Here is a 13,708-nt window from a genome sequence, read left to right as displayed (position 1 = left end):
CCCCTCCCCCTCCATCGGCCCCCCCCAGCCAGTGTCGAAAGGGATGGGTTGAGGGGGGGCATGTGGGTACCGATGGAGAGCGGGTAAAGCTGGGAGGTTTGAGGTTTCAGGATGGACGCTGCCATCCCCTTCACTGTGAAGGACTCATGGGTGAGGTTTTGTGGGTCTGGGAAGGAAACGGTGCTCTCAGAGAGCCGGAGGGCTGGAGGATCTCCCGCACAGCCTGCTCAGCTTGTATTTCGTTGTTTCCCTTAGTCTGAACTGGATCAAAATGGCATCTCAGTACCAAGAGCCTGGGGACGCCTCTGCAAGCAGGAGGCAGAGTTGCCCACGCAGGTCAGAGGTACTGCTGCCCGCAGTGCCCATTCCTGCCTGGGCGTCCAGCCTCCACCCTGCTGAGATGCTCAACAGGGCTCAAGGTGTCCAGCTCCCCATTTGCTGAACACTTCCTCCGCCTTGCAAAACCACCCCACTGAGCCCAGCACGGCGGGGTCGCCTGCAGAGCGCCTGAAAGAGGGGTCGGGGAGCGTCCTGCCGACCACAGGGTACTGCAGTATTCATGGGGATGAGACCCCCACTTTCTGTAGGGACAGCCCTATGGGGAAGTCAGGGCAACCGCTAGGCAAAGAGCTGGGGCAGTACAGCAAGTACCTGGGGGTAGCACAGAGAAATGCAGGACTTGTAGAGAGCAGAGTAGAAGATAAAATGGCTGTACAAGAAATGACACGCCAGGTTATGAATTTGAGCAGGGAATTTTCTCTCTGCCAAGCCACACTGCAGCAACTCGTTTGCAGAGAACTGAACACCTCAGTGCTCGTGTGACCAGTTTCAGGTCGCAGCAAGCACTGACAAAGCTCCTGCTAAGCCTCAAGAGGCTGATACAGAAGAGCTACAAACCCCATCAGGAAAGAGGCCAAAGGGAGGGTGCCCAGGGCAGAAGCTTTCTGGGACCCCCAGGACTGGGTCCTGGGTGCTTGACCACACAGAAGGGCCAGGAGAGGAAGCTCCTCTGCGCTGATGGATGAAGGGTGCTGTAGTAGAAAGGACTTGTGGGGGTTCACTCTGGTGGGAATCTCCAGTGCCCAAGGTCTGGTGCTTTCAGCTCACAGATGCTGGGCCCCTCCTTGAAAGCAGCGGGACAGCATTTGATTTCATTCCCATTCATCAGGTGTCGTGTTTCCCCGGTGTCTTGTGAGCATGTGGGTGCCGTATTTTGTATTTCATGTGAACAAGAGCAGTATCAGAAAGTCCAGGGCATGCTGCAGGGAAGATGAACGTTGTGCACCTTCCTCTTCTGATGCTCCAGGATGCCCCTCCAGTGAAACCCAAACAGCAGAAACTTTGTCAATGAGACACAGGACTAGAGCAATCAGAGTGTAATTACCTCTGGTCCCCTCTCCCCACGTTTCCTGACACCGCACCAGAGGGATACAGTGGCTTCACTCTGCTCCAGAACCCAACCAGCCTGGACATTTCATCTATGCCCAAGCAAGTCCCGCCAGGATGAGGGGCGAGCGCTGCCCAAGACCAGGTGGCCAACACCCAGTGAGGCAGAGAGGGATTTTCTGCTGCTCCCATGTATTTTGCAGAGTGAGGGTGAGTCTGTGCACTCCCAGTCCGGGTAGGGAACAGAGAAGCAACACCTGGGTGTTGTTTTCCTCTGCACTACTTGTTTCTCCTGAAAGCTTGTTATCGATGCCAAACGATGTTTTCGCAAATCAATGACAGGTTGTCAGCGTCAGATGGCTTCTGCACAACAAAGTGCCCAGCTCTCGCAAACCTGTAATGTCATTTCCCCCGTGGCAAGGAACAGCCCTCACCCTGTCCCTGCACGGGAGAGCCAAGTGTTTATCACATCCCGTCATTTGCCGGTGCTCCAGCATGTGCCCTGTTTCATAATGCACCCAAAATGCTGAGCTGGGCTGTGGGGCTGGGGACAGGGAGCTTAAGAGGCTGTCAAGAAACAACAGCTTCTCCAGGCGAGTTTGCACAGTCTAGCCCAAGGGAGGGAATCTCCCGGGTTTTTGCAACAAGCTCCAACCCCATCTCTAAAAGAGCGAAAGGTGCTGAAATAAAGGAGCTTATTGCACCTCTGTGCAAACTGCTGGTTCTGCTCTGAATCACAGGCGAGGGATGCTTACTTAGCAGGGCACGGCCAGTGTCATCGCCGGCGAGCCCAGCGCAGCACCGACACAGCAGCCGAGCTTGCATCTCCCAGCGCCCGGAGCTAATTCCCTGTCTGCCTTTCTGTCTGGAGCTCGCAGGCAGTGGCAGGGGGAGGCTGAAAGGGAAACAAACCCTGTGCTAAATTCGGGGTGCAATCGGCACAACACCAGTGGGTTAAAATATAAAGAATTAGAATAAAGAGGTGAACAGTCATTGGAGGGAGACGGGGGCCTTCGCTGCAGTCCGGCGGCAGCGTGTGCGCGCACCCAGCATCGCATGGTGATGGTGTGAATCACCGCTCCGCACCCCACACAGGGACACGCCTTGTGCATCTGGCCTCTTCAAAGCATTTTTGTATGAGTTCCTGGGATTCCTGCCAGCTCGCTGATCGCAATCAAAGGGCTCGCTGGCCCAACGCTACTCCCAGAGCGGCGCAGGTTTGCTGTTCAAACTTGTCAGGCGCTCCTGAGATGAAGGTGGCTACGGATTGCTGCGAATTCTGCCGGGCGAAAGGAGCTGGCCCCCCAAACTGATGGCAGGGCCTGCTGCTGTGGTTTGTTCTTTAGCACCTGAGGTTGCTTCTTTCTCAGGGTGGCGGTCACCAGGAGGGGCAGAGGGAAAGGTGCTGGGAATTTCTTGTGTTTCCCGGGATAATGCCATTTTCTGAGGGGTGATTCAGCCCCACCCCAGCACTGCTGAGAATTCTCAGAGTCTGGAGAGGCTTCTCCAGGAGCAAACCTGCTCTCTTCAGGTTTGCAAAGCCTTAGTTTCACTCTGCCTCTCATGAAAGGCCCTTCTTTGACCAGAAAGCATCAGGTGGAGAGCTCAGATCCAACAGAGTATCCAGGATCCAGCTGAAAGTGAGCGCAGAGCTGCCAAGTTGGGGAATGCCACGCAGAAGCCTGCTGAGACACGTGGACAGGTTGTTCTTGAGCAAAATCTTCCCTCCATCCCTCGCACGTGTGTGATGCTGAGATGTTTTTGGGGTGGTGCTGTTGGAGAATGAGAAGGAGACAGCGCCAGGCAGATCATCAGCTGGCAAAGCAGGCAGACCTCACCAAGTGCCAGAGATCTCCCATTGTGGATGGGAGCTGAGGTGAGGAAAGTAAGGAAATCCCTGATTTCTCCCCAGAAAGGAAGGACAGCTCACACGGAGCAGCTGTGAGAGTACTGGCAGCATGCTGGGAGCCTTGTGTCACGGAGATAAAGCACCTGGGAACAAAGCTAATGTTAAGGCGTGACCTAAGAGAAATAGTTTAGGGAATAACTATAATAACTATTCCTAAGGGAATAGTTTAGACAGGAGGAGATTGACCCTCTGCCCAAAGCAGGGCCAGCTTTATTGAGCCACACCAGGACCCAGTTGCTCCAGACCTTGTCCAGTTGAGGTCTGATGGAGACTCCACAGCCCCTCTCGCCTCTCTCCCAGTATTTGATTACTTTCATAGTTTGGGTTTGTTTTTTCCCCTCAGGAATCTAAGAGGAATTTCCCATGCCCCAGCTTGCTCTGGTTGCCTCTCCTCCTCTCCCCATGCACCTCAGAGATCTGGCTCCATCTTTTCTGCATCCTGCAGTTAATTAGCTGCAGGCAGCGGTAAGGTCCCTCCAAACTTTCCTTTCTTCAATCGGAACCAACCCAGCTCTCCCAGCCTTTCCTTGTGTGTCCTGTGCTCCACTCCTGACCATCCTGGGGCTGGAGAGCAGGCCAAGCCCTCGTCCACTGGACCTCCACAGGCTCGTGTTCCTCATTCCCTGCCTTTGTTGCCCTGTTTGTAGCAGACAGCACATGTGACGCACATGAGAGGACACAAAGCAGGGCAGAACGTGCCGACTCAGTGCTATCAAGGCTGAGGATACAGGTTGTCCCCTCTGCCCTTCCCTACCCCCAGACTCCCCCAGTCACATCCCAGGTCCCACCTTTGATGAGCAACAACATCATAACTCTGAACTGATTACAGGCCAGCAGCTCCCTACACCCAGACTCCCCCAGTCACATCCCAGGTCCCACCTTTGATGAGCAACAACATCATAACTCTGAACTGATTACAGGCCAGCAGCTGCACAGGCTTGTCAGCAGAAATGGGACATGCTTTGGTCAGCAGGTCACTCTGGAAACAAGCACCAGGAGTGGCCATGCAGCTGCCAGGGAAGAGCAGGCACCAGGGAGGTGCCCTGGGATGGGAGGATGGTGATGGAGAAGGAAGGAGCTCTCCTTCCCCTCCAGGAGAAAGCCTTCAAGCTGGCCAATCCACCCAGTTTTCATCTCCTTGTGTTCCCACCTCACTTGAGGAGCCTCTACAAAATCAGAGAAGGAGCTGCTGAGCTCCCAGTACTCTCTGCCAGGATCCCAAGACCTTATCTGCCAGGGCAACGTCCAGTTTAGGGTGAGCTCAGCCCATAGTTGTCTCTCCATCTGTCTCTGTGAAGGAGATGCACTGTGGGGGAGATGCTTCACACCAGGACTTACCACGTGGGACCCTGCTGGCGCAGTCCCTCCTTGCTACAGTCCTGGCTCAGCAGCCCAAGAGCAAAGCTTGCGATGGTAGAGTCTGGGATAATGAACTCCTTTGCAGACTGGGTCTCAGGAGGCTTCATGAAGATTCTCAGGATCTGAGCTGGCCCTCTCCCAAGGACTTCCCTGGTGCTGGTGCACCTCAGCAGCATGTTGTTACCTCTGCAGGAGAGGACATGTGGGAGGGGATGAGTGCAATGAGGAACTCCTTGTGCTCACAGCACTTAGGTTTAGTGGTGTGGCAGCCTGTTCACAGGGACCAATTACCTGGGGTTGCTGCAAGAGGCTTCCCCTGGAAGCGGGCTGTGCTGTTGAGATGAGCGTGGAAGGCTGGTCTGCATGACTGTGTCATGCTGCTGCTCACCACATCCAGCCATGTGCACTCGGGGCCGGGGTCTTGTGGCTGCCTGTGGGGACGTGCCAGCCCCCTCAGCAAGGTCCTGTTCCCACTACAGGCTGCCAAGTGACAGAGAATCCTGTCTGACCATGTCCAAGAAACCTGACAGGCCTCTGTGGTAGACACCACCTCCCTAGCTTCATCTACCCGCTCCATTTCTCTAGGTTTTGAGGACCACCCAAGGACCTGACCAGTGCCTCTTGCTTCTAGGTGCTTAATGGGTTGAAAAGTTTGTCCCTCTCCATGCCATCCTATGCCTGTTAAGTTCAGAGAGAGCTGGTTGTCAGTGGAGTCAGCACTTGAGGATGGCTACGGTTGGAATAACCACACTCAAATGGGGTAGAAGAGTCCACACTGCCATGAAAAACTCCAGAGCGTGTTTTGGAGGCCCTGTGGGATGCATGAGAGTTACCTGGGTGGTGCCATGTAAATGCAGTCAAGTCAGGTCCTGCCAGGTGCATCTGCTGCTTCCAGGAGTGGTTGGAGGGCGGGCAGGGGTGCGGGGCACCATCTCCAGAGGTGATGCTGCCAGGGCCAGGAGTATATGAACACATGGCACAGAAGGTCAAAGACAGGACTTAAGCCCATGGCCACCATCAGTCAATTCACAGCTCAGGAGGTGACTACAACCAGACAGATGTGAGTGGTCTCCCACAGCTGGGGACCCAGGTGCAGAAGAGCAGGTAGACAGACACCTCCACCAGGATGGTACCTGGACTCCTCACCTCCCCATGCCCGTCGCAATCTGGACTAGCTGAGAAACGCTGCAGGAAGGGGAGAGCTTTTTCCCACCATGACAGGTGCAGAGGTGACAGGACAGAATTTAGGGAGTGAGCGTGTAAATGGCGCAAGAGATTCCACGGCGTTGAGAAATCCCCCACGTGGCTGGTGGGGGAGGACACCTTGCAGACCAGCTTATGTTACAATTCACCAACATATCCCGATGTGACCCGACTCGTTAAAGCAGTCTCTGGTGCGGGGAGAGCCCTGGGACAGATGGGGAACACAGGGTGTGACTGGGAGCAGACCGAGCTCCACATGGCCCACGACGCCATGGCAAATGCCGGCTCCTCCACCAGTTACATGTGGCCACTTGCCCACACCACATCTGGCAGCACTATCGCTCCGTTACTGCATGCTCTGTGGGGACGTGCAGATGCTCCTGGCATCAGTGGAGCTGCTTCCCTTCTCTTCAGAGCACTGTTCTAGTGCAGGGCTTTGGGAGGAGATTTTATTTCTTTCACACCCTGCAACAGGAGCCCCAGCAGAATCTCATCCCCGCTTATGCACAAAGATACTGCTTGACATTGGTGTGGCTGCCCTCTCAGAGGGAGGATCAGAGCAGTCTGAGCATGGGGATCACCAGTTTGTGGTGATGCCATCTCATTTTCTGTCCTCCAGGCCTGGCCTCTTGCCTACCTGAACTCCAGAAGGCTTTGACTGCAACTGCCAATGTAGGTGAGTCCTCTCCAGATTAGAACATCGGGCTGCCCCCTGCAGTGTCCCGCAGCATTAATCCATTGGTATCTGACACCGCTCAAACCCTGCTGTCCACTAGGATCTGTGGTGGGTGACCACATCCTTTGTCAGTCACATTGAAGCCACGCTCATCCCTTCATTTGGGAAAGCTGGAGGATGTTGCCTCTCCATCCTCACTGTTCTGTATTTGGGAGGGCTCTGATGCCTGCACAGTGCCCAAATCCTCCCTGGCGTGAGATGCGCCAGGCCATGCTGATGGAGACCCTCCTCCGCCTACATGCAGGGCTGTGGCACCCCCCTGCAATCCTTAGAGGAGCCTCAGCTGCCATGAGGAGCCCTGGGCAAGGAGAAGAGAAGATGATTAAGAGAACACAGACTCCCAGGTTACTCCCAAGACCAAGTGAGTGACACCAGGCTCCCATCAGGGAATGCTCTTGGATGCCACACAATGTGGTAGCACACACTGGGGACACTCACTGGGTTGGAGACATGTGAAGCAGGGCTGACCCATGAGGACCCATCCTCCATGCCACCCCATCCCAAGGGCGCAGAACTCCTCTGTGTCAGGGTCAAGCCCAAGGAGACAAAGTGAGGTGGGGGATGAAGAGGGCACATGGACATCAAACGTGGGGCTGTGGTGTCCTCGCAGGACATTAGTTACTCACCTGGCATCCACTGCAGGGTACAGGAAGGGACTTTGGTGATAATAATCCCAGTCGTAAAGGATGAACCAGATAAGCAAGAAGCTCATTCTCTTTTCTAAATAAATTACAAAAGCAGGTGACATAAAAATGACTGTGAATCAATCAACAGGTTGACGTGAGTTGTGCTACTGACAGTATTGAGGATGTTCAACCATCCAAGTCGTACCTGCACACTCAGTGCTAATCCTTGTATGGCCTCTGAGCCCCTTTTACCAGGTGTCTTCTTGCAAATCGCCCTCTTGGATGGAACCCACTGAAGAGCCAGGCTGGTATTTCCAGTCCTATCTACATGTGCAGGTGTAAGCAGGGCTTCCCCACTGCTGGGACAGCCTGACCTGGCTCCGACACTCAGCTCAAAGAGCTTGGGGCTGAGGAGGCACACACCTCCCCTCAGCCTTGGTTTAAGGGAGCAATTTACTGTGCCTCCCAGCTAGTTGGCTGGGCTTCTGCTCCACATCCTGGCAGTCCCGAGCACCACAGAGGGACTCAGCGACACTGGCTGGCAAGTCCAAAGTGGAGTTGGGGGCAGAAATGGTGCCTTGCCCTCAGTTGGGATCTGATGCCTTGACCACAACACAAAATCAAGGAGAACAACAGGAGGCTCGTTTTCCAGAGTGCATCCCTCACCTCCTGCCATGCTGCTGGAGGACAGCACACATCTGCCCCTGTTTTAGAATGGAAATGACTAACCAAGCCATCCATGCAGGAATGTCCTATCCACACATGCCCTGATGTAGAGAAAGCAGGCTGCGGTTTTCTCCTATCATTTTTTAGGCTGCCAAAGCCCAAGTGAGATGCACCATTGTCCAAGTCTGGCTCCATTTTTCAAGTCTTCTGCAGGATGCAATGAGCTGCCATGTGTGTGAGCATGTCACTGCCTTTCAACCCCTCCCTCTGGGGGGCTCCAGCAGCAGCCTCATGGTCTGCATCTCCAAACTGCCAACTCCACTCAGGAGTGAAGGGAGAGACAGGATTTGCAAGCAGAGATGTTTGGATCCAAGCTACAGGAGGGCATCACTCTCAAAGACCTGGGGAAGAGACTGCCAGGGCACCCTTGAGCGTACAGCTACTCCTGCTCTTCTCATCCAGGAAGGAATAGTTCTAGCTAGAGGTCAGATACACCAATGGCAGCTCTTAAAAATTTAAGTCCCATGGAGGATGTTTGGGCTCTGAAGTGTCTCAGGTCTCTGCAGGAGCTGGACTTGCAGAGCCTCCTGCACTGTAAAATCCTCTCTGTGTTGTCCCTGGGGAGACCTGCAGGGCTCTGCAGTCCTATAGCTCCACTCCCTGGAGGTGAAGGGATGGGATCCGCGGGGCAGCCAGGGAGGAGCACGGATAAAGGCTGCTCCAGAGTCTGCCTCTCCCTGCTGAGCACTTCCATCTCCAGAGACAACCAGGTCACCTCCTGCAGCAGCCACATCCAGAAGTTGTATGTGCAAAAGTTGGCAGCTAGTGCTTCAAGTGCTGCTCAGGGTCAATTCATCCCCGCCTTGCCCTGCTGGGAGGATGGGTGTGAGCCCCTGGAGCTGGAAAGGAGTTATTCTTCCCAAAGGGGAAAGGACTCAGAATTCAACCCCATGGGCTGCTCACAGACTCACACCAACACAGCCAGACCCTTCCGTGGGGATGGATGGTAGCTGCTGGATGCATTGATGTTCTTCACATTGAAAGGCTTCCAAGGGACACCTGCATAAGCTCTCACTCCACCTCCTGCCTTCCACCTAAATAAGACCAGCCTTTAAACTCTGAGGTGCACACAGAGGCAGGACTGCAGCAGCACCTCCTTCTAGAGGACTTGAACCAGAAAGCTGAGGCCTGCAGCCTTGGCCAGCACAATCCTGGTAAGAAGGGTGAGAGGACATACAATGGTACAGGGAGAACATATGGACATGGACATGCACAGCACACAGCCGACAGAAACCCTGCAGAGGAAGGTGCAGGGCCCTTCTGCCCCTTGGAGCCTTGGTCACTGGTTGTGATGGATGGAGAAAAGCCTTTGCTAAGCAGGGCTTAAGAAGGGAAAAATCAACGAGGAAGGAAAGGAGGTCCAGAGAGTCCCCAGGGCTGACATTAGCACTCAGAAAATAGCCACCCAGGCTTCACTCTCAAATGTTCAGACCCTTCCAACAATCCTGGCCCTTATGTTTACCAGTCAAGAAGAAAATAGCCCATGTAACCCTGCTGCTGCACATCCGCTGCACGGGAACTCCCACACGCTCCTACGGCATCTCACCAGCCTAAATCCATCAGGAGCTCCTGAAACTGGTGTTTGTCGCTCAGCCTTGCATGAAAGTAGCTCTCTCCTCTGCGCATGCTCAGAGCACAAACAGCAAGTGCAGCTCCAGGTGTGATCCTAATTCAGGGCTGCTGGGATCCATGAACACACAGATCACTGGGAAGACAGTCAGCTCACTGCCAATAGGGAAGCAAAGCCTGAGGTGGCCCTGCTCCAAGGCAAGGGAGCAGCACGTCCTGCTCCTTGTGGGAATCAATTTTCCCTCTTTGCATGGAGCAACAGGCCATCTCAAAAGAAACACCTAAAACCCAATGGACCCTCCTCCAGGTGCAGCACTGCAGTCCCTGGTTGAGCATGAAGGAGTCCTTCCGCAGTAGCAACAGGCTTCCTTGACCAAAGTCATGCTTTTGGCTCAGCACATACGCCAATTTCACCCCCTGAACCATGGCAGATGCTCAGTGAACCCTTCCTGTCTATGTCCAGTCTCCATCTCTTTCAAAGGATGAACAAGTAGCACATCAAGGGAATGAGCCTGGCTACCAAGACTGCTTGAGATGGGATGAGTGGCCTCAGCACAGCAAAGAGCACAGGCCAGGCACCAGCATTGCCCTGCCCATCTTTTTAGGATGGCACATGCTACAAGGTCCATATGGCAGTCCTGGGAAGCCCTGCTCTCCTGGGGAGATGGTTTCTGTAACAAGATTTGGGTAGTTTGGGCTGGCACCACTAACCAGAGGTGCCCACAGGTGTGGGAAAAAGACGCTTAGAGGGGCTTGGCCCTGTATTTCTCTTGCACATAACAGGTGAAACCTAGATAGGCTTTGCCTGGTGCCTCAAGGAGGGCCTGAGACAGGAAACAAAATGCAGTGGTGAAGGTTATGATGGTATAAATAAATACTCAGATATTAGTAAGAAATAAACTTATAAAAGCCTTCTAGCTGCTGCTGTTCTGTTCTTCCACGATTACACAGGAACCTACGTATGAAATACAGGCTGACAGGTGAACTTCACAGCTGACAGACGTGCACTGGCATTCGGGAACTGGCTGGGCTTCCTCCTCCACAATAAACACTCACTCAGGGTGGATTTTACTGAATTATAGTTTAATTTCATGATCTCCTGTCGCTACATCTGTACAACATGGTACAAACTAAAATCAAAAAGACCGTTTCAGCCCCACACGAATGTTTAACTGACTGGCTGAGGATCCAGCGGCTTTGAGTCTTTGACCTAGGCTCTTCTGTCTTCTAGATGCTGTCGAAGTATCTTTGGTGCTAAGCTCCAAGGAGATGTGTTCGTACAGGCATTGTAACATTTTTGCTTTCCAGCCTCTTCCTCTGCTCAGTGGTGAAACCCCCCAGCCATGGCAGATGACCTCTGGTGGTACCTCACATTTCTGGTCAAACATGAAAGATGTTGGATCTCTTTTTGCAGTCAACAAAAACACACGAGCAATGCTATGAGGTGGGGGCAGTTGTGTTTCAAACATGATACTAACGTGCTATTTTAGGACTGATTTCTACTTTTTTTTTTTTATAGCAGTTGCTCTAGGAGGTTTTTGGAGTATAGCATCAATCTGCTCACACTAACACAACTGGTTCTAGGTTTCCATTCGTTCCCACCACTGCATTTGCACTGTGAGTCACTACACCATGTTAGCCCAGTCTGGGATTTATCTCTTGCTCAGAAAAAGCTATCAGGGAGATCCTCTTTTCAACTCAGAGGTTAAGGGAAATAACACATTTAGCTGCTACCAGCAACGGAACACATGTGGAACTGCTTCTACCAGAATCAGGAAACCTGCTGAGAATTATGTGGAATCTAAAATTATCACTCCAGATGGGTAAACTATGCACTAAAGGCCATCTTATAGATGTCTGATATCAAGAAATATTCTCATTGCAGCCTGACAGCTGCAACGAGAGTGCAGGTGAGTGGTGTGGCGGAATGGTCTCTCACGGTTGTGTTCTCCATGGAAAGTTTCATTTTGGGCAGTTGTTTTTCCTCTCATCTTCTGTGTTCCTGAAGCTTCTCATCTGTGTTTAAAAGTCTATTGGAAAGCCATGATCCTTACAAAAAGATACAATTGTCTGAAAGCTTTTTTCCCCATTTTGAACTACGAGGCAGCATCGTGTTCAAAAGGCAACTACTGGATCTGAAAAGTGCAACACTCTGACTATAATGCACATCTGAAAATAAAGACATGGCCTGGTATCGAGCCAGTTCTCAGTCACATGTTGGTGCAGAGATGTTCTCAGGATGTCCATGCTACAGGGTGGAGTCTGAAAATAAGAGAAAGAGAAGTAGCTCAATGTCATCATGAGAGATGGTCTGTGAAGTTTGCTAGAAGGGGGACCCAAGATGGTTTGGGGCCAAAAAGACTGCCCAAGGACTACAGGGATTTAACTGACCTGTTTCTCCACGCACATAATCCCCCTGGGGTGTTCCAGATTGAATTGAAAGGAAAACATCTGCCTCAAAGGCTTATTACTTAATGAACTGAGTAAAGTTGCCAATAGTACTTATCCGTCAGTAAAGGACCCTGCATCTATCCTCAGTCAGCTCCACAATTCTCTGTTCACATCAGGATTCCCAGGGACCCTATTTAATTTATACCACGTCCTCCTTCTCCCTCTCTTTTCACTGTCTTTGGCCACCTAACACCAGCTTTTTTCCTCACTGCTTCACGCAACCTCAGGCATTCTGCAGGATCTTCTGTTCTGCAGCTCCTGCACGGCAGAAAAACCTAACCCAGATATTACCTTATCAAATGAAGATGGGATATTTCTTTCTAGAAAATTTGCTCAAGGTCAACCAAAACCTCTGGCTCATGTAGAAATCAAATATTTTTCTCCCGTCTGCCTTTTCATTTCTATTCCATTCTTGATCTAGTAGGTTAATCAAAAATTCAGCAAAGCGGTCCAAATGCAGACTGCCTTGTAGGAGATTGCTCTTGACAGTAAACAAAGCCACGTGGCTACTCCATTTTTAAGACATCTTGACAGCAATGACACATAGACGTCACACAATGAAAGAAGAGAAGCATTAACGACTGTTACCTTTAATGGCGAGGAAGGCTTTGGTGAATGCACGGCCAGAGTCATTGGTGGCTTCTACCATATATTCCCCTTCATCAAGCTTGGAGACACCCAGGATGATCAGGGAGCAGACACCAAAGTCGTTTGTGCAGAAGTAGGTAGGATCATTGGAGAGATCTCTATTGTCCTTGTACCACGTGATCTTCGGAGGCGGATGTCCTCCAACTGCACAGCTCATGTGGCACTCGCTCCCAGTAATCACCACATGAGGCTTCAACGGGACGAGGAATCTTGGGGGCTGGTTGTGATTCACTCCCCTGTATTTCTGTGGTTTGACCTGAAATTCAGCTGTAAAAGACAACCAGTGACACACAGACACACACTCAGAAACCACCGCACAGCACAGAGTCAGGGTTTAGAAGGCTGGTTTTCAACCATGGCTCTTGGTTGTGTGGAATGTCTGGCGCTGTGTGCTGCAACTTGCCAGGGAGGACACACGCCCATGGATAGTAATCCGGGCTTCTTAAATCAGCCAGAATTTAACTTTGAAGGCAGAAACTTTGGTTTCTGCAAAACCTAAGCCTTAGATTTTGTTAGAAATTAATTTTGGACTGAATTACATGATATAATGGCTGGAAAGAAAGGACCTATCTGCACAATGTCCCTGCAGAAAGGACAAGCCTTCCCGGCCAAAGTCGAATTTCTTAGGATGTCTCGGCATATTCTTGTTCTGGGCAACTAAATATTCCCAGAGGAGAGACCCATTTCAGGACGGTGTGTCAGAAACAACCAAGGAAACAAAGCATGACACCACACAGGAAGCTATTTGTCAAAGCTGCTTTACCTTTTGGTTTTTGAATTCTCCAAGGCTGCACGGTTTCGGACGGGCCGCTGGCTCCCAAGTCATTTTTTGCCACAACCCTAAAGTAGTAGTCGCGGCCCGGGATCACTTTGGTGAACGTGAACCTGTTGGTGTAGATCAGGTCACCCACCACGTGCCACAGGCCCTTTTGAGATTCACGTTTCAGGACCGTGTAGTAGAGGTTACTTTCCCATTTCTCAGATGCCGACGGCTCCCAGGTTACTGTCACGGCGTTTGGGACATTCTCATTCAGCCGAATAGGTCCAGGAGGTTGTGGTGTATCTGTAGGTGAAGGCAAATGATACCAAAGATGT

At 52.0% G+C, this 13,708-nt stretch overlaps 1 protein-coding gene across 1 annotated transcript in view; it reads right to left on the bottom strand.

Moving 5' to 3' along the window:
- Positions 1-12,539: 12,539 nt before the first annotated feature.
- The window catches only part of IGFN1 (immunoglobulin-like and fibronectin type III domain containing 1), a gene marked incomplete at its 5' end in the record, with an annotated part of 11,591 nt that continues 10,422 nt past the window's right edge, over positions 12,540-13,708 (bottom strand). Inside the window, 2 exons of the mRNA XM_010146029.1 lie at positions 12,540-12,880; positions 13,377-13,676. Of these exons, the coding sequence (XP_010144331.1) occupies positions 12,540-12,880; positions 13,377-13,676 (641 nt within the window). The remainder of the gene's footprint in view (positions 12,881-13,376; positions 13,677-13,708) is intronic.

This window comes from Buceros rhinoceros, unplaced genomic scaffold (genome assembly GCF_000710305.1).
Source record: "Buceros rhinoceros silvestris isolate BGI_N320 unplaced genomic scaffold, ASM71030v1 scaffold382, whole genome shotgun sequence".
NCBI lineage: Eukaryota > Metazoa > Chordata > Aves > Bucerotiformes > Bucerotidae > Buceros > Buceros rhinoceros.
This window is presented reverse-complemented; position numbering and strand designations above follow the sequence as displayed.